We start from the raw sequence: 20,869 nt of genomic DNA, 5'->3' as shown, positions 1-20,869 counted from the left end.
GATAAGCCTGGGTACAAAGACCACTTTGCCACTCACTGAGTGATGCTTTGCAAATAGTTTGCCCTTTCAACACTTTATTCCTTCCTGGGCTCTTGCCGCACAGTTGAGTGTGTGGGAAAATGAACTCTGAGCACTCAGCTTCTCTTCTCATTGGTCATGTTGATGTAGCGCTTCCTTCTCTACATTCCAGAGGGGTGACTTAGGGCAAGCTGGTGGTGGATGGAACACCTCTTCATAAAGAGTGCTTGGTTTTACCTGAGATGATGGCTAGGCATTTCAGAGTGAGCTGCAAAGGCTTTCGGGAGCCTCTCAGCAGGGCTTTCTCACAGGAAAGCTAGGTGGTCTCAGAAAACGGGGCAGGAGGGGAGAGAAATTCCAAACTAAACAAGGGGCAATCTTTTGCAGCCCATAAGTGAAATGTCAGTAGGGAAACTGTTCATGTGGGGTAGAGAACTTAGAAAGGGATTAGAATTGCAAACACAATTTCCCCTTGGTTTTTCACTTCTAAATAGTGTCAGAACTTAATAGCTTTATCATTTAACAATATGATATCATCACCCATCACTCGAATAAGAGGATTTTCTTAAATAACTTTATATTCCAGAGTCTTAAATATGACACTTAGCTAGAACATTCATGTAACATAGGTACTTTCTTCCAGCATGATAAGATCCATTTCAAAAATTATACTTATTAACAGTTTCTTTGTTGCTAAAATAATACTTGAAGAATGAAGGACATGGCTACAGGAAGATTGTGTGTATGTGCACGCATGAATGCATGCATGTACATGCTCATGTATGCAAATAGACATGCCTAAGAACTAGAGAGCATAAGAGTAGAGAGTGAGTAGGGTCATGTAAGGTCAACCTTTCTATCAGAGGGAAAGGCCATGGCAGCATGGTAGATTGTAGTTGGTTGAGATGCTAAAGCAAGGTTGCCAAATTAGTAACAATTTAAAGAGAGGTGCATTCAGGGGGCTGAAGAAATGGCTCAGTGGTTAAGGGTACTGACTGCTCTTCCAGAGGTCCTGAGTTCAATTCCCAGCAACCACATGGTGTCTCACAGCCATCTATAATGAGACTTGGCGCCCCCTTCTGGCTTGCAGGCTTGCTGTACACATAATAAATAAATATTTAAAAAAAAGAGAGAGAGAGAGAGGTGCATTCTAGATTTCAAGGTTTTATTACTGATAGTTGCTGTGGAACAAGAGAGTCAGGGAAACAGAATAGAGTGCTGCCTGATCTCTAAGTAAACCTCTCGTTTACTAAGTATATCCCTGCATTGCAGGGTCATTCTCTCTCCTGCCCATCCCCAACCTCTGGAAATAACCCCAAACAGTGACTGACCACAGTGGTTTTCTAGGGCATGGTGATCATTGATGGTGCTGGCACACTTCCCTTCTCAGCCTAAGAACTACAGGAAGGCGAGATCAGAGAAGAGCAGTAGTGAATGCCTGGGCCCCACTCAGAAGTCATCACTAGAGTTTAGAATGTATCTCCAAGTTTACAGCAACATCAAGCACACTTCACTCTGAAGGGCACACTGTTTGCAGTGAGTCCCACAGAAACGGTGCTGATGCAGGGTTTTTTCTTTCTTTTTTTTTCTTTCTTTTTTTGAGAAAAATTACTCCTTTTATTTAAATAAGAACATAATTTCTTTTTTTCTTTCATTTTTTTATTGATTTTTATTGAGCTCTACATTTTTCTCTGCTCCCCTCCCTGCCTCTCTCCTCCCCTTCAACCTTCCCCCAAGGTCCCCATGCTCCCAATTTACTCAGGAGATCTTGTCTATTTCTACTTCCCATGTAGATTAGATCTATATATGTCTCTCTTAGGGTCCTCATTGTTGTCTAGGTTCTCTGGGATTGTCAATTTGTAGGCTGGCTTTCTTTGCTTTATGTTTAAAATCCACTTACGAGTGAGTACATGTGATAATTGTCTTTTTGGGTCTGGGTTACGTTAATCAAAATGATGTTTTCTAGCTCCATCCATTTGCCTGCAAAATTCAAGATTTTTTTTAATGCAGGGGTTTCTTAATCTCAAAGGACACCCCTATGAAGGCTTTCCTGTCATTTATTACTGATTATATATATATATATATAATTTCTCTTGGAAAACCTTCAACACAGTAAGGTATACTCAAATTGCCTTTAGACTAAGACTGGAGTGTTGATAAATGACTTCCTTCACACTCTGACCCTAGTGTCCCCTACTGGGTTTTGAGGGACCTGGAGAGGATTCATTGCCCTGCTCTTCAGTATCTCTGTGGGAGAACATTTACTTCCTTGCTGGCCGCCTCCTCCTCAGCCTTCCACATTCATAAGGGAACTAATTCTATTCATGTGGGCTGCCCACGTTGTCTAACCAAGTCCCCAAAGTCCCACTTCCTAATACTGCTGCACTGGAGATGATATTCCAACACAGAAATTTTGAGCAGATCCAAGCAATCAGATGAGAGCAAACGAGGAAAACAAGAAAGTGCGTGGTGAAAGCTTTTCCACCCTCCCCTCCCACGCGTGGACAAGCCAAAAGCAGGCCTCTTGATGGTCTCCTCACCTCCTCATCACCACAAGCCTAATCACTCCTAATCACTTACCTAGAAAGTCGGCTCCCTCCGCCCTCCACAGGCAATGTGCTGCAGGAACTCTGAGGCAGGGCCTCCTGGGAGGAGGAGCCCATTATGATATAATTAAGAGTCAGGAGAATCATGTGCAGAGGGAGGGCGTCATAAAACAGCACTGTGACCCTGCTGACTTGTGAGATCTGGGTGGGGAATGGAGGATGAAGGCAGCGGGGCTTGTGGGGTACCTGTTTCAAACTGTGTCGCTGAAAAGCGCAGTGAAGAGAAGCATGATAGCTGAGGAGTAACGTAGTGCCAAAGACGTTTTTCAGATGGATACGCTCAGTAGTGGGGCATAGAAGGCAAAGCCTTGGGGTCAAAGAGCCAAGCTCTTCCTTCTCCTTGGTTTTCTTGGACCGCAAGTCTCTATCTAGGGTGTCTTCCAGTTCTGTTCTTCAACTGATGCATCTCAAGAAGACTAAATGACCGGGCAGTGTTGGCACACACCTTTACCCCAGCACTCGGGGGGCAGAGGCAGGCTAATCTACAGTCTGAGTTCCAGGATAGCCGCGTCTACACAGAGAAACACTGTCTCAAAAAAATAAAAATAAAAAAATAAAATAAAAATAAAAACAGACGAAACCATCCACAAACCACGGAAAAACAGAAAATACAAGGATAACCAGTAGAAAATGACTTCTACAAATTCATGAATTCCACAAATGTGGCCTGCCCGATAGGCAGCAGGAATGAAAAAAGTCTAACCAGAGGCCAGGAGATGCCAGCTTTTTTTAAATAAAAATTTTTCTGTGTTTTTAAAAATACATACTTTTATATCTAAGTTTGCCCTGTCTGCTGCAATAAACAGTGGTCACACAAGCTGAAGTTTTATCAGTTACATTCAGCCCAAAGGAAACCCCTGTAGAATGAACTGCAATGAACAAGCTTGTAATAGGAGACTTTTTATAAAAAGGCCAAATCATCCCCAAACTTCTAAATTTATTAAATGGCCCTTGGGTTAGACTGAGTTTGACTAGGTGTCTGGTGGAAAGGATGTTCATGAATTGAGAGAAGCTGGGCCCAGAATCTTCTCAAAACTCACATGCAGGTTGATGGCTGAGCTGAGAGGGCTTGAGAAGCTCAGGGGGTAGGGAGTCACTGGGCAACCCCCTCTTTTTCCTCCTGGTTCCTCCAGATGGGCTCTCAAACAGTGATTTCAAGACTTAACACACTGTATTTAAAGGTTCACATCACTGGCCATGTTATATTCCGGCATCTAGAGCGCCACATGGGAGATTCCCATCTTTGATGACATCAGGGGTTCTTCAGCAACACAGAGACCATCTTCTCAGTAGAGATAACTACAACATCCCATTTGGGAAGCAAGGGAAGCTTCCATAAGCCACCTCTTGACCGAATGATGGGATGTTGGGGGACCATTTGGAAACACTGTATCTTTCATGCAGAAGAGAGTGGAAGTATGTGTACCACACACAGAGCTTCATTAAAAATAAAACCCAAAGGCCTTAACCGGTGTCCCTCAACACACAGCTCAGCAGACTCTAAAGCTGGGACTGGCCATACTAATGATTGCTGGGAGAAGAAAATTAGCCTCTCTGAGGGGCATCGCTATGCGTTCATCCCACTGGGCATGAGTCTATCACTGCTGGGTGTATAGAAGCCACATGACTGAAGTGTAACAAGCAATTATTTGCTGAAGATAATAGAATGCAATGTATCTTTAAAATAAAAGTAGCAGTCTGGAGGCAGGGCACAGTTAACAAAATGCCTGCTGCTTATGCTGCTGCTCCCTTGTCAGATCCTCCAACTGCATCTCACAGCCCAGCCCCGGAGAGACCTCACCATGTCATAATTCTTGCCAACAGCCTCAAATCCTCTGAAAGAAGGTTTCTCAGAGGGGATTTAAAGGCATAAATGTTTCTTATAAAATGATCTTGAAGTCAACTCATTAACGGGCTGGGGACTAGGTTCAAGGAAATAATGTATCCAAAAGCAAAACGTGGAACCCAAGAAATTATTTTATTTAACTTATTTATTTTTAATAGGTTTTAACTGAAATAGAATTACATAACTTTCCCCTTAACTTTCTTCCCTACAATCTGCCTCAGCTACCTTCCCTCAAACCCCATTTTCAGGTTGATTGCCTCTTTTACTTAAGATATATTATATACATATGTGCATATGCATTGGTATGCACAAATATATATAAATACAACTTTCTGAATCTGTTTTTGTTGGTATGTTTATGTAGTTTCAAGTTGACCACTCTGCTTTATAATAACTAATAAGAGGTCTTCCTTTATCAGTTCCAGACACAATGAACTAAGAGACACAAGCCAGAAAGAAGCTGGGGCTGGCTCCTTTGTCTTGTGTTGGGACTGAACGCATGAAGCAAAGAGGTTAGAGGGCACCGGGGGTCGCAGAGGGAGAGGCAGGAAGAGCAATGGTTGCAGGATTTCGGCCAGCACATCCTGAACAGGGATGGATGTCCATAAATCCGAGAAGCAGAAGAAAGACCCACTTCAGAGTCACTGACTGAATTTCTCAAGGATGTTAGAGTTCAACCCATGAGGGAACAAATCAAATGGCAAGCCCACACAGCCACGAGGAGGCAAGGTTTTGTATTTAAACAAAGCACTTTAATTTGGTTGAAGTTTTATACATCTTCATGGAGGAGCAGATTCTGGCTTTTTATTTTCCTCACTGGTTCTTGGTCTTCTTATTTATGTTTTCTTGCAGCACCTGACTTTAGGAAGGCCACAAGTGCCAATCTGTTTAAACCCTGAACCACATGGGCCCCAGCATATGCCTCCATTGGTGATGCAAGTTATAGGATTCTTGATTCTTTGAGTAGAGACTGAAAGATAAGAAAGAGAAACCACATATTAGAGTTGAAAGTATCATGTCAAAAATACACACCCATGTGCTAGTATCATGAACAAATTCCAGCAGGTTTTTTTTTCTGCCAAGGCTAGGATGTCTGTTTCATCAGGACTGAATCCACCTCTTGCTAGAGAGTGGTGTTGCTGCTGTAAGCAGCTGCTGGCTTTCCTAGGACCCAATGTAGAAGAGTCTGCTCCATACCTGAATGACGAGAGCTCCAGGGCCACCAGGCAGGAGCTCAGCAAAGATTCTGCATTAGTCCCCAATTATTTCACAGCAGCCCTGCCTCTGCTTCTGCACACAAGCCCCCTTGTTCTAGTCTCAGACACAGCCAGTGGGGTATGAGTGTGTGTGTGTGTGTGTGTGTGTGTGTGTGTGTGTGTGTGTGTATGCATATACATGTGTGCACACACATACAGAGACCACAGGTTGGTATCACATATGTGCAGCAATTGTTCCCACCTCAGCTTTTGAGACAGGGTCTCTCACTGTGCTCAGAACTTACTGAGTAGGATTTTCTGGCTGGCCAGTGCACCCCTAAGATCCTTTCCAGTGCTGAGGTTACAGATGTGCACCAGCTTGCTCTGCTTCTGCATGGGTGCTGGGGATCTGAACTCGGGTCCTCATGCTTGCCCGGCAAGCACTTTACTCACGGAGCCAACTTCCTATCAAGGTGTTTAAACTTCCAGGTGCCTATTTTTACCAAACGATCTGACCTGAAGCTCAACATATAGGACTTGTTTAATGATAATTTGATGTCCAAATAACTTACAATGAAAAATAAAAATCAATAGTAAAAATAAATTTTTTGATAATTTCTAAAGTCTAAAATTAGGTTTTAATCTCATCCTTCCTTCTTTTCTTCCTCCCTTCCTCCCCATCTTCTTCACACTCATCTAAAGCTAGACACAGCAAGTGTTTGATATCTCTTGGTACTCAGATGCTTCTCTGCAACCAGACCCCATGAATGAAATTTGGGTTTTCTCTCTGCAATTTATGTCTAATGCAGTTTCAGGCCTTTGCTTTTTTCATCTCATTTTCTCTTATGTGGGTTTTGTTTGTTTATTTTGCTTTTTGGTTTTTCAAGACACAGGGTTTCTCTATAGCTTTGGAGCCTGTCCTGGAAATAGCTGTTGTAGACCAGGCTGGCCTTGAACTCCAAAAATCTGCCTGCCTTTGCCTCCCAAGTGCTGGGATTAAAGGTGTGCACCACCACAGCCTGGCTCTCTCTTATGTGTTTTAAGCCCTTCTTTTGGGTTTTCTATACCTTTTATTCTGTTTGCCTAATGTCAAGGGTGAAATACAGTCTTGGAGCTGGAAAGATGACTCAGCAGTTAAGGGTAGTGCATAGTGTTCCTGCAGAGAACCTGAGATCAGTTCCTAATACCCTTATCAGGCAGCCCCCAACTGCCTATAACTCCATCTCTGAGATATAATGCCCCTTTATGATTTCAAGGGTACTATACTCCTTGCACACACCAATACACATGTACACATAATTTTTTTTTAATTAACCTTCCTACAAAATACAATTAAGACAGAGTTGGGAAAGAAGAAGAGGAATAGAGATCTAAGACAGATGCAGTAAAAACAAGAGAAGTAGACAGGACATGGGAAGAGGGGAAAGGAGAGAGAGGAAGGAAAGGGAGGGAAGGGCAGAGAGAGACAGGCAGGCAGACACAGACAGACACAGGAACAGAGACAGACAGAACACAAAGAACAAGACATACAGAGACAGACAGACACACACACACAGAGAGAGAGAGAGAGAGAGAGAGAGAGAGAGAGAGAGAGAGAGAGAGAGAGAGACAGAGAGAGAGAGAGAGACAGAGACAGACAGAAAAACAGGCTCTGCCTCTCACTTCCCTTTGGAACCACCCCCATTCCCCATTCCCCTGCCTCACCTGCAAGAGGTGAGAGCAGCACCAGGAGAAACGTGAAGAGGAGGTAATGGATCCTCATGACTGAAACCTGGCGAATTGCAGAGACACAGAGGGAATCGAGCTCAGTGCCTTTTATAGGTCCAAGTGCTGGCTTCTGGGAATAACCCCAGTAATTACAGTTATGAAACACAGAGTGCCTTACCTCTCATGCCAAGGAGTGGCCCTTTGAGAGCACAGTCATTGTCACTTATGCAAATGTAGAGAGCCCCAGACAATTTCTTCCTCTACTGGAAACCAAGAGCAGCTTCCTGTCTTGTTTCTTTAGGTGTAAGGGACCCAGGCTGCCAAAGGTCACAGACTTACTGATTACAACTTGACCTTACTTGCCTGTTTCTCACGACTTTACCTTGGTCATCTTAGAGTGACAACAGGGTTAGGTCCCACTGGGAACTAATTTCACTTAGATCCATCAGGGCTTAGGCCCCCAAGCTTTTCTAGGTCAGAACACGGACCTTGTCTCATAAATTTCTCCCAGTTACTACAGAATGGTGAAATCCATTTGTTGCTTAAAATAACCGCCAGCAATTCACCAACCACCCAATGTGATGGGCATGGAGTCAGATCGATGTGGTAGTTCCTCTTACAGAGAAAGTAATGAGTTGGAAACATTTTACCTGGACATGTGTCCCTTGGCCCACCTAGAACAAAGCCAGAGAATGACTGGTTCTGGCCACCAAGTGATGTGCAACTCCATGGGACTTGATAGTTACTGGGTCTGTGATTCTCAGCTTTCTGAGACAGGGAATATCAGTGGTGGAATTGAGGTTTGGATTCCTTTATGAGACTTTATGACAGTGGGATTCCAGTCCTTCCCACCTCCTCCCTGTTGGTCTTGGTTCTGAGGGAGGCCATGCGGCTCGGGCCTGAGTGAGCTCTCGTGTGACTCCCAGAACCCAGTTGGTCATTTTTAACCTATAGAAGCATTGACAGTGTTTAGGACATAGCCCATGCCGAAGACTGAGAGATGGGATTTTCTAAGGGAAAAGAGGTTTCATCAATCATGAATTCTTCCTCTCTACAGGGACTTTAAACAAATAAGCAGATAGGCAGAAATATAATTTAAGGTCAGTTTTGACAAAGGCTGTTATGGGGTTTCCTGCAAAGGGATTGGCAAATCTGCAGAGTGGGGAATTTAGACACACGGTAGGCTGCTCCATTTCCTCCGCTGCTGTAATTTGAAAACCCATGGAACTGGGCTGCGTAGGGCACACAATAGAGATTTTAAAAGATCATACACAGCAAGTATGCAGAGTTGTGGAGTACTGTGTACTATTTCAACATATGCTTACAGTGTGTAATGATCAAATTGGGGTAATCACCATATCCATCACTTCAAATTGCATGATGTTACTATACTGAGTCGAGCCTCCATCCCCCCCCCTCCCCGTAGCTATTTTTTTTTTAACTTTTCATCCAATGAGTTTATTTGGGTTCCTTATATGAGTATGAGTGAGGGGCTACTTTAAATATTCAGTAGCTCATTAGCTCCAGTGACACCACTATCCAATAGATTCAGTGGAAACCAGGACTTCATTCGCCTATGTTTTTTTTTAAACCACCAGCTAACTTCTCACTACACCCCTCTCCGCATCCATGCTTTTCTCTGGTTATTATTAACCTACTCTGTCATTAAAGGTGTTCTTAAAGGTAGCCGGTGATTGCCATGTAATGATGGTTTGGTCCAAAGAGGAAGTTTCTGATGAATCAGGGAAGGACAGGGCTGGGTTAGGATGCTCTTGCAAATTATAAACAAATTCCTATCTGGGGCTGGAGGATAGCCATATGACGTCATGCCCCTTGTCAGGACTTCTTTTCCCCGTGTGATGCATGCATGCAGCACTAAAAAGCATGCTCACTCATCCCCGACACTAAGAGTATTTCTTCTGGGCCAAGGAAGCACATATAAAAACTGAATACAAAAAGGTAATTTCTCTAAATGTGCAGCCTGAATTAACACCCCATCCCTTTCTATTTGCCTTATTTCTCTCACTTTTGACAGTAAAAATTAAACATATTAGTTTTTTATCAAGGTGGCAAAATACTTTTGACAAATCAACTTTGATGGAAGGAAGAAATGTTATGTCAGCTCAAGGCTCAGATATTCAGTCCAGGGTCAGTTGGCTCCACTGTGTGTGGTCTTTCATGAGCCAGGACATCATGGCAAGGAGCATGTGGTGGGGTAAATTCACCCACCTCCTGGAAGCAGGAGGGAGGGGTCTGGAGTACCAATACCCATTGATATGGTGCATGTCCAAAGACCTAGCTTACTTCTACTAGACTTACTGGCTAGAGGACCCACCATCTCCCAGAGGAGTCTCAGGCTAACCATACTTTAACACACAGCCTTTGGTGTATATTTAGGATCTCAGTCAACCGGGTGTGGCCATGAATAGACATAATTCCACATACCCAGGAGGCTGAGGCAGGAGGACCAGAAGTTCAAAGCCCATTTGAGTTATATAAGACTTTGAGGCTCTTTCTCTTCCGGTCGCAGGCGCTGTGGGAGCCGCTGATTACCGTCCAGCCATGGCCAAGTCCAAGAACCACACCACACAGAACCAGTCCAGGAAATGGCACACAAACGGCATCAAGAAACCCCGGTCAGGGTGCTGGAGAGATGGCTCAGAGGTTAAGAGCATTGCCTGCTCTTCCAAAGGTCCTGAGTTCAATTCCCAGCAACCACATGGTGGCTCACAACCATCTGTAATGGGGTCTGGTGCCCTCTTCTGGCCTGCAGGCATACACACAAACAGAATATTGTATACATAATAAATAAATAAATATTAAAAAAAAAAAAAAAAGAAACCCCGGTCACAAAGATACGAATCTCTCAAGGGGGTTGACCCCAAGTTCCTGAGGAACATGCGCTTTGCCAAGAAGCACAACAAGAAAGGCCTGAAGAAGATGCAGGCAAATAATGCAAAGGCCATGAGCGCACGTGCAGAGGCCATCAAGGCCCTGGTGAAGCCCCAGGTGGTGAAGCCCAAGGTGCCAAAGGGCCCCAGCCGCAAACTCACCCGTCTGGCTTTAATTGCTCACTCCAAGTTTGGGAAGCGGATTAGAAGCTACATGGCCAGGGGTCATAGGCTCCAAAAAACAAAGCCCAAGGTTCAAGCCAAGGAAGAGGCCTCAGCTGCAGCTCAGGCTCCCAAAGGTGCCCAGGCCCCCATGAAGGCCCCATAAAAAAGGTCTCAGTATGCCAATGTGAAGACAGATGGACTGGTGTCAACACCTACACAGTATTTGCAGATGTTCAGGACCTTATGCTGTTTTTACAAATAAACTTGAGGCAAGTTCTGTTAAAAAAATAAAAATAAAAAAAAAATAAAAACTTTGAGGTCAGCCTGAACACCTTAGAGAAACCGTGTCTCAAACCAGAGTCGGGAAAAAGGAGCTGTGTACAAGGAATTCTGGTTAAAAGAGCACTTGACTAGCACAGACAAGACTCGTGGTTCACTCCCTAGCATCATGGGAAAAAATTTCAAAAGTCCTGCATCACAGAACTTCATTAAACTTTTTTCTAATTATCTCATCATATGTTGAGAAAATTCCCTCACACATACAGTCCTATTTGTATACACAAAGAAGTATGCCTTAATATAGTTTAGTATACATTGAGCCTATAATTCATGTTCCTAGAGAAGCTAAATAAGGTGAATCCAAAGACAAACACATAGGCATCCTCAGGAATATTAACCTTCATCAGGCGATGAAAGGAGACAGAGACAGAGACCCACACGGGAGCACCGGACAGAAATCTCAAGGTCCAAATCAGGAGCAGAAGGAGACGGAGCACGAGCAAGGAACTCAGGACCACGAGGGGTGCACCCACACACTAAGACAATGGGGATGTTCTATTGGGATCTCACCAAGGCCAGCTGGCCTAGGTCTGAAAAAGCATGGGATAAATCCAGACTAGCTGAACATAGCGGACAATGAGGAATACTGAGAACTCAAGAACAATTGCAGTGGGTTTTTGATCCTACTGCACGTACTGGCTTTGTGGGAGCCTAGGCAGTTTGAATGCTCACCTTAGGAGACCTGGATAGAGGTGGGCAGTCCTTGGGCTTCCCACAGGTCAGGGAACCCTGATTGCTCTTCGAGCAGATGAGGGGGGGGGGGGACTTGATCGGGGGAGGGGGAGGGAAATGGGAAGCGGTTGTGGGGACGAGGCAGAAATTCTTAATAAATAAATAAATTAAAATAAAAAAATAAAAAAAAAAAAAAAAAAATATAGTTTAGTATCTGGTCAATACTCTTAAGCCTTCCATTATTACAAGTAGGATCTCAATAGCTATTGATTTTTTTTTCCTGGATCATTTTAAATCTAAACACACGTTTTAAGTTAGGTTAGTGTGACTATTTATTTGTAGACTTCTGTTTTTGTCTTGCTTTTGAGCAAGCAATCTTAAGGCATTCTTACAATAAAGGGGAGAGGCTTTATTGGGCTTAGAGGTTGAGTGAAGTTAGTGGATCCCACGTTAGTATGCTTAGCCTTAACTCCTTTCCCAGTGACTCATCTGCTTCCAATTACTCTTAAAGCAACATGCTCTCTTTTAAAGCCCCACCCATCCCAGTGTGAATTTCCCATAAAGTCCTGTTGCAATCCCAGGGAGCAGCCAGCCGCACTTTCCTAGATGATCATCCCTGTCCTGTTTTAAACTCGGTGAATGAGTGAGGCCTTGATAGAAAGGAGGCAAAGGTGACCTGAAATACCCACACAGGAGCGGGGCATTAACCTTCCCTACCTCCTTCAAGGACAAATGCCTCAAGGACATGATGGCATCAGCCTGGCTGTTGAGGACAGCGGCCTGAATGTCCCATCAAGAACTCTTGTCCCTGAGGTTTGTACTTATTGACAAGGGCTAAGGTAACTTCTTGTGGCTGTGTTCATCCTACTGACTGAATCCATCCACTTGAAAGAGACCTCCAGAAGGGATTTTTCCCCCAAAGAATGACAATTCTGCCTCAGCCTAGAGGACACACACCACCATAATCAAGGGCCCCTCACCACTACCTGGAGATGAGCATAGCTTCTGGAGTGAGTTCAAGTGTAAACCTAAACAAGGTTTAGTTTCCTAAGAGCTTCATGCTGTGGGTGTGATAGTAACTGGGACAGCTGGGAACTTGGGGAGAGTAGACTCATGGCCCTTCCTTCCTAAGGAAAGATAGAGACTATACCCCCATATCTTTCATCTATACTTGGAGAAAGCCGCTAGCGTCTGTCTCCATAGGGAGAAGCTCATTCACCCAGGCAAAGGCTTTCATGGGTGTGAGTTCTGCAAAATACGACTTCTGGGCATGATGGTTTCAGTGTTTCTTTTAAAACATAGCTCTTCATCTTCCTTTTGCTCCTGGGTAGGGTGGGGGTGGGGTAGAATTCAGGGCTTGAATATTGTGGGGTGTCACACAGGGCCCTGTACGCAGAAGTGGGTGGTGCTTGGTGTCACACTCTGTTGCCGTCATCTCAACCTTTTTCTTTTCTCTTGACATTTTGTAAGTAGCATGCAATGAAACAATGGAGCAAGCATGTCCAAGCCTGGACATTTCGAGAGACAGGACCCAGGCTCAGGCCCAGAGAGAAAGGTTGACCTGGCCATCTTGAGAATCTCAGGAGCAGCCTGGGAATCTCAGGGTCTAGACATAATGGTGACCGCAGCTGTGACCCCAGTCTTAGAGAGAAAGGATGGTCTCCATGTGGGCCAACCTTGGAAAGTGCATTTATCCATCAATGGAAATAACCTGGAATATGTGCACCAATGTTAATTCTGTCCTGAACTCTGGGCTGGGACTCCAAGTGTCCCAGCAACAGTCAAGGAATCGTCTCAAGCTAGATGTGACCATGTAAAAAGGGGGACAGACACCAGAGCTCGTTAAACTCTTACAGGATCTTAGAAACTTCAAGGGCTTATTACTGCCTCAGAAATGGGGATTAAATGCACAAAGAGTCAAATTCAATGGAGAAGAATGCTGTTTTCATATGAAGCTTCAGATAAATCCATTGTTAACAAGAAAGAGAGCCAGTCAGTGGTGGTGCATGTCTTTAAAACCAGCACTCTCAGAGGTAGAGGCAAGCGGATCTCTGCGGGTCTGGTCTACAAGTTCCAGGACAGCCAGGGGTCCACACAGATAAATTTGTCTTGAAAAAAAAAAAAGAAAGAAAGATGATTTTAACGTTTATTTTTCCTTCATAGTGAAGACACAACAATTGAATGCAGCAACAGAGGGCAGAATAAACTCTAAGGCACAGAACTGGCTTCCCCACCTTACCTGCACAAAATGTGAGCAGAAATGCTACAGACCACATTTCCATTTCAAGTTCAACTCAGGAGCTGAAGAGATGACTCAGTAATTAAGAGCACATACTGCTCTTGGAGAAGATCCAGGTTTGGTGTTCCCGGTACCAATACGTTAACTTAGAGCCATACGTAACTCTAGTTCTGACCACTCCTCTGACCTCCATGGGCACAAGGCATAGACAGACGTACAGGCAAAATGCTCACATATAAAATAAAATTAAATAAATCCTAAAATAAAATGAGTAAAGTTAAATTAAAATCTACATTAAACAGACAATTTAAGTAATTAAATATTAGGATCTTTATAAGAATAACCATCTTCAAGATGCATGTACCACTTTTGCACACCAAACTGATACATCTGCATGCAACACAACTCCTACACCTACGGCTCAGGAAACATCACTGAAGAAGGAGTAGGAAAGATGGGAAGAGTCAGAGGACCAGAATATCGGCTACAATATTGTGTCTTCTATATATGACAGTAAAGTTGCACCCAAGAAATTTTATCAATATGATTCTGTAAACAAGACCTGCTCAGTGATATTTCCAATTAACATTTCAACATGGATGGGGGAAATCTCAAAGGCCCTACCCTTGGGTGAAGAGGTACAGGTGAGAGAATCAGTCTTCTGTAGGGATCAACCCCACTTATATAGGCTACCCATTTCCAAGTGGTTTGCTCCAAACACATATACACATGAGCAACATTAAAGGAACTCAGCAGGTCATATGTATATATACATATTTGTATATTTATGTAATACTAATAATTAAAGGAGTCATGAATTTGAGGAGAGGACACAGGAAGAACTGGACAGAGAAAGGGAGAAATGGAAGTGATATAAATATAGTACTTACATATAAAATTCCCAAGAGAATTTGAATTAATCTTTTAAAAAAGAATCAACATCTCAAGATAAAGAAATATGTTTGTTTTACAATAACTTATCCCAGCATTTCCATAGCCTAGGAAACACTCTTCACCTGCACAGCACATCACCCAAAAAAAATTAAGTTGCTCAAAGTGTAAATGATCTAAGAAACAAATTTGTAAAAATGCTGAATAATCTATCAGTTCATTTTACTAAGAAATTAATTATTTCCCAAATGTATAACAACTACAATGGTTCTTTACTGTTTATAAGCCTATGCTATTTGTCTTCTATAGTTCTTATTCTTATTACATTTTTCAAATTGTAAAGTGTTATTAAGGAAGAAAGCTTGCTGTCTTCTTGTTCTCAACACAGCTTCTCTTTTCCGGTCTTTGCATAGTCCTGCATCTTTGTCCAGCACCGAGCTTTCTAAGTGTAGAGTTGGCCCTGTCTTGGTCACTTGTGGGTGAGCCATCTCATTTAGTCCTTATTCACAAACCTGCCAGAGAGGAATGACTCAATCTCACACAAGAAAACTCCAGAACCTGGAAACGTTAAGAGACACCCATGGTTACTTGGCTAAGTGACAGGGCTGTCACGGGAAAACAGAACCATCCTGTCTTCAATGTCTTTGCTGCTAATCCCCTGCCCACTAACCAAGGTGTTCTGATAACTTTACCCCTTTGTTTTTCTACAGCACAAAGCCCAGAATGGTACTCTACCAAACACTAGCTTTACTTGGCACTGCCATCAACCTCTCCAGTCTCCTGAGAGGATGGGCTGAACTTGCTGGGATTCAGATTGAGGGCTGCTGCCACCTTGTGAGGGAGCCTTCGTCCAGGTCCCCTTAAGATCCAGAAGCTTTATCACGTCCCTGCTTGCCCAAAGAAGCATGTACAAACTTGAGACATCTCATAAACCATGCTGACTTCAAGCTTGGTATGAAGCCAACAATGACCTTCATCCTTGGCTCCTCATGTCCTTACCTCCCAAGTGTTAGGATTTCAAGCATGAGTCAAGTTTTATGCAGTGCCAGGGAGTCGAATCCCGGGCTTCATGCATGCTAGATAAACACTCTACCAAGTGAACCACATCTCCCACCAAAATTCAGCATATTTTATTCAAATGTTTACTGTTCATCTCTGTAAGTTCCGTTCAATCCTTCAGCTCTTTCATTGTGAACTGTTTTATCCTGGGCCTTAGGTATGCTTACACTGACTCTTTTTATGCCACTGGCTAACTACTATCCTCAGCTTCACTGGGTTCATCTGCACCACCTTTCTTCTGACAGCGGATTGTATCCTTATGTTTCTCTGCCTATCTGGTCATTTCTATGGCATCTAGCACACTTGAAACTCTTGAATGTCGAGGGTGGATTTGGCCATCTCCTTTAAAGGAAAGCTGGGCTTTATTTCTAGCGTGGATTTAGGTTTTTTTTTTTTTTTCCTCAGATGGTTTTTTCGAAAATGGCTCTACAACCTTCCCAGAGAGCTGCAGAAACCTTTGTAAAGAGCTCACCAGTAGCCCCTTGTTACATTATGGAGGTGGGACGCTTCCTACTTTGCTGTTGGCAATGCATTTCCCAGGTCCGTGTACTCCAGAAACATCCACACAGGTACTTTCTGATATTTTCATTTTCCTCCGGCCATGTGATGTTTGTCCCAAGCGTTCTTGTGTCATTAGTCACCCCAGGACGGAAGTCCCCACTACCCCTCTGGTGCAGCTCTCAAGCACTGTCTCCAACTGAGGCCCTAGCCTCCCTTTCCCACCTCTGAAAGAACTGGGAGTGTACTGTGCTGTTGGAATAGCTGTCTCAGTGGTTTAAAGCAAAAACATTGCTGGCTGGTCTTGTGATTCAACCTCTCTGTGCCTTCGCTTAGAAACTCCTTATGTAGTAAGTGTTGTGTTCATGAACTTGCCATCCTCCCTCCCTTCCTCCCTCTCTCCCTTTTTCCTTCTCTCCTTTCCTCCTCTCTCTCTACCTGCCTCCCTCCCTCCTCTCTCCCTGTCTCCCTCCCTCCCTCCCTTCTCTCTCTCTCTCTCTCTCTCTCTCTCTCTCTCTCTCTTTCTCTCTCTCTCTTTTTCTCCTTTCTCTTCTGTCACAGGTTCTGTACTGGTTGTTGTTTAGTATCTGGAAACAGCCTTTCACACCATCCTTTTGATGAGAGATGAGTTCCATAAAACAGAATGGTTTGGTTCTTTTGCCCTAGCTGAGAGCCTGGTTATCTTGTCTGTGTACCCGTCTGACTGGGTGCTGCTGTTAGGGAAGACCCCAAACTGGATGCATGTCCGGGTGTACTGGAATCACTCTATATCAACATCTAGAGAGCACCAAATAGAATGAAGCAACCTCTAAGCTGTACGGATGTCCTTCACCTCAAACGACACTTGTTAACCAGTTCCACAGTCAGCTTACTAAGAGTCCAGAGATGGAGGCAAGGGCCATGCCATTATGAATCCTGCAACTGAAGGTGGAGAATGGCAATGTGTGGATGTCTGCAGATCAAAAGCCATGCAAGAGCTGTAGACAGAGGACTCGAGTCAGAACCTGTGGCCCATCAAGGAAAGGTGCTACTATTTGGGAAGTTTGCTGTTTCGAGGAAGAAGAGAGCACAGGACGGTGCCCTCCCCCCCCCCCCGGAACTTTAGGGGTGAGAAGTGAGTGGGTGGAATGCAGACCAGGCAGGAAGGGGCTGAGCAAAGGCCCTAGCAGTGGGAAAGCAGAGAAAGCAGAGGAAGGGCCAGGTTCCCGTTTCTGTGAGCAAAGTTTTCAGAAGGGATAAAGAGTGAGTTCTGGGTTGAACTGACAGTTTCGGTTCAGGAAATTGCAATTCTGGGGAGAAGACTAGGAAGATCAAAATATCTACAGTAAGATCCAGAGGGCTATTTCAAGAGGTAATGGCTCTGCTTCCAATGAAATGTAGGGCATAGAAAATATAAAATGTCTATCTATACACGTGAGTACATACTTTCCATATACACACATATTTCTATAGATCTTATACACAACACACACACCTCTTCCAGTCCTTAGCCTTGGAAAATAAGCTAGGTATCTTGTAGACCACTCCAGAGGTGCTGCTTCATTCAAATCAAACTGAGCCTGACGACTTTCTTAGTCGCCTGTTTGTTTATGGCTGTGATGGCCAGAATATTGAAAAAGATTAAGCTACTAATTTTTTTAAAAAAATATATATATATATATTAATTTTATTTTACTCTTATACACTCCCAAGAGGATTCCCCCCAAACGGTGACACACTCGTCCTGAATCTGGATCTTCTACTTCTTATTCCGGCAGCATTTCCGACCTCTTTTAGAACACTGGCCTATTTGTTCTTCCGTTTTAATACAGCTAAACAGAGCACACCGGCCGCCTCTTATTTTGCAGTATATTTTTCGGAGGGTTTTATGGATGAATGCATCGCCTGCAAGGGGAAAAAAAATCACAGCACATTTTAGAAAGAGTGTTAGGAAGACATTGGATCCAGCAAACCATGCATTGCTGAATTAGTTCCTTTTCACGTCTGTTTCTTTTCTCTTGTCCTAATAAATCAAAAGAAAAGTTAAGGGGTGCCTAAACAGGAAACAGTACCTCTATGGGCTGCATCTCAGCTGTAACCACACAGTAGCCTGGCCTCTAAGCCTTTATGTAAGAACTTAGAGTTGGGGACACCATTGTCCCTAGCACCTTTCAAGCAGCCTAGGGTGCCGCTCTACCTCCAACCACTAAGCCCATTTAGAATAGACATCTGTGGGCTTGGGTATCAGACTAAATTGTTCACTTCCATCAGAATTAAAATTCCACATCAACTTTCTCTTGCCTCATTAATTGTATCCCAGTGATGAAGTGGGTAAGTTGGTGGAGAGTTGGCTTCAGGGCATTATTTAGTCTTTGAAGAGTGGAACAGGATGAACTCGGAAGCCTGTTTTAATTTTAATGCTCTTTTGTTGTTGTTGTTGTTTTCAAGACAGGGTTTCTCTAATGATTGTTATAGAAGGAAACACTGGCGATGTTTGGTTTCCACCCAACAGATCCATCTGATCTCTGGCTCACCAGGAACACAGAAGGACCGACTAAATGACAAGTTCTCAACCCTCTCCCACCCTTAATTTCCCAACCCAGCTTACCTGGAGCAGGCACCAAGAACAAGATGAGGAATGCAAATAGCAGATAATGGAGCCTCATAGCTGACTGCTTCCCAACAAGCCGGGACTGGGCCAAAAGGTGTGCTTGTCCGCCTATATAACAAGGTAAGCTATGATTGTCATTCTTGTAATGTCGTAGTGATGACAATATGACATACTTCCTGACGTGTCTTTCCAGTGTCTCTCACCGCAAAGAACACACCCACTCAGCCAGGAGCTCACACACCTGATGGGAGTCGTCAAGCTTGATGAGACTCTTCTGCGGTTCTCTGGGCCCTGGGCACATTTCCAGATCAGGTTCTGGCTGTGGGTACAGATAGAACTGGTATGGACAAGGTATTTCTTTTTGGGGGGTGGCCCCAGGACATGTAGCCTGGGGCTTAATTGCCTTTGAATGTAATCTGCTTTCTGTCGCTACCTAAAAGCCTAGAAGAGACCAGACAGTCTTCTAACAACCAAGGAAGTTAGGTTTTGGACAAGTTCAGAATTGAGGGACAGAACTAGAATTTAGATAGTGAAGATAAAAGAAACTTGGGCTATATTGAAAAGCTTTTGCTACAGAAATACTCGAGCTTAAATGACTCTTTTGTCCCATACTTTATCTTTGTCTAAAACCTATCTAAGATTCGTGAGTGAGGGTGTTTCATTTTATCAGAGAGAGTGCCTTAGTGATACTTATTCATCTTCTCTCTGTACCAGAGAGGCTTACAAAGACAACGGTGAAGACTTCTAGGTGTTCTTGACCCATGAACTTTTAAAGAAGGTCAAGGCTCAGTTAATTCTTCTAGATATAAATTCAGTAACAGAAGAATCAACAGATTTTTTTGACCAATACATTTAAATGTTGAGGAATTTGATTGCTGTGTTATGGGCATTAATTGTCTCTTCAGTCAGGAGATCAAGTCATCCCGCAGACCTCAACTGTTGCAAGATGTCAAGGCAACCGTGGTGGATCCAAGGTTCGGGTGTTTTAGTTCTGGGATGGAAGGATTCGAAATCCTGGGATACCTAGCAGGACTAGTAAACAAACTCCTATAGGTTGAGACTAGCCCATGTGCCCCATGGTGGGGAAGACAGAGCAAATCCACAATACAGCAAGAAGGATAAAGCTTCATTTCTTCTCTCGAGGAGCTCAAAGTGGGTTCAGGCCTAAGAGCAGACAAATAGAGCACGGGCGCTTACAAGTGAGAACGGCACTCGCTCAAGCAAGAGGCCATGCGGATGTAAACTATAGTGTCTCGTGTTAAAGAGTGGGTTCGGATCTGTAGATTTAAGAATACTTTGAAGTTACAGACACTGACGTTTTAAAATCTAGTTTCCTCTTATATCTGGGGTTAAAGACAGTGGGAAATATTTCGAAATGGACGAAGTTGATGAGTGTGGAGCAGGTTGGGGGTTGGCTTGGCAGTCTTACTATATCTTATATATTACAAGACATAAAAGGACTGGTCTGGGTGTCAGAGAATGACCAGATCGCAGCCTTGTGTCACTGGGCCATCCTATCCCTGGGGGTGACTCACTTCTCCGTGTGGAGAACAGATTCCACAGGTGAACCTTTGGCTCTGACATGTGCCTGCACAGAAAGGCCTTTCTATCACACCACCATTGTCCCAGAAGAGATACATTAGGAATAATGGCCACTTTTCCTCGTTAATCACCTTGCAGATTCTGTTTGTTCTCCTTTGGGTATTCCTGTGGCCATGTCCCTCTAAATGGTATCTCAGCTGTGACTGCAGCTTTAGGAGATTCTATCTTCCCACTTCTAAGGCGAATTCAGAAAGCTACCTCACAATAGCAGAAGATTAAGGAAAGTGTCGACTTTATTTCACACTGGGTAACAGCTGTATGACACCACCAGGCCACTGGGTATGCACCAATGTCCCTGTCATCTTCAGACCAAAGGCTTCCCAGGATTTTTGCAACTTGCATGTAGGAATAAACACTCTATGGCTTAAACACCACTGAATTTTAAACATTGATATTGTTCTCTATCCACTATAATCCATACACTATATCAAGAGGAGAAGAGAGGCAGAGAGAAGGTGAGGGCAGAGTGTTCAAAGCATGAATAAAAAATTAGCACCAAGGATCCCTGGTTCATCCTGAGTCATGTAACTTGAGGTATAGCAGAGTCAAT

General features: G+C 43.7%; 2 protein-coding genes across 2 annotated transcripts; both read right to left on the bottom strand.

Moving 5' to 3' along the window:
• Positions 1 to 5,213: 5,213 nt before the first annotated feature.
• Positions 5,214 to 7,500, bottom strand: LOC121462441 (beta-defensin 4-like). Its single transcript, XM_041674028.1, has 2 exons — positions 7,371 to 7,500; positions 5,214 to 5,440 (listed from the first exon to the last, which is right to left on the bottom strand). The coding sequence occupies exons 1-2, from the start codon at positions 7,426 to 7,428 to the stop codon at positions 5,307 to 5,309; spliced, it is 192 nt and encodes a 63-aa protein (XP_041529962.1). The 5' UTR covers positions 7,429 to 7,500; the 3' UTR covers positions 5,214 to 5,306.
• Positions 7,501 to 17,865: 10,365 nt separating this feature from the next.
• LOC121462124 (beta-defensin 14-like) lies at positions 17,866 to 18,772 on the bottom strand. Its single transcript, XM_041673531.1, has 2 exons — positions 18,715 to 18,772; positions 17,866 to 18,011 (listed from the first exon to the last, which is right to left on the bottom strand). Exons 1-2 carry the CDS (start codon positions 18,770 to 18,772, stop codon positions 17,866 to 17,868), a joined length of 204 nt encoding a protein of 67 aa, XP_041529465.1.
• Positions 18,773 to 20,869: the final 2,097 nt, after the last annotated feature.

Source organism: Microtus oregoni, unplaced genomic scaffold (assembly GCF_018167655.1).
Source record: "Microtus oregoni isolate MIOR12 unplaced genomic scaffold, Mior012 000024F_ref0000369, whole genome shotgun sequence".
In the NCBI taxonomy this organism is placed as follows: Eukaryota; Metazoa; Chordata; class Mammalia; order Rodentia; family Cricetidae; genus Microtus; species Microtus oregoni.
This window is presented reverse-complemented; position numbering and strand designations above follow the sequence as displayed.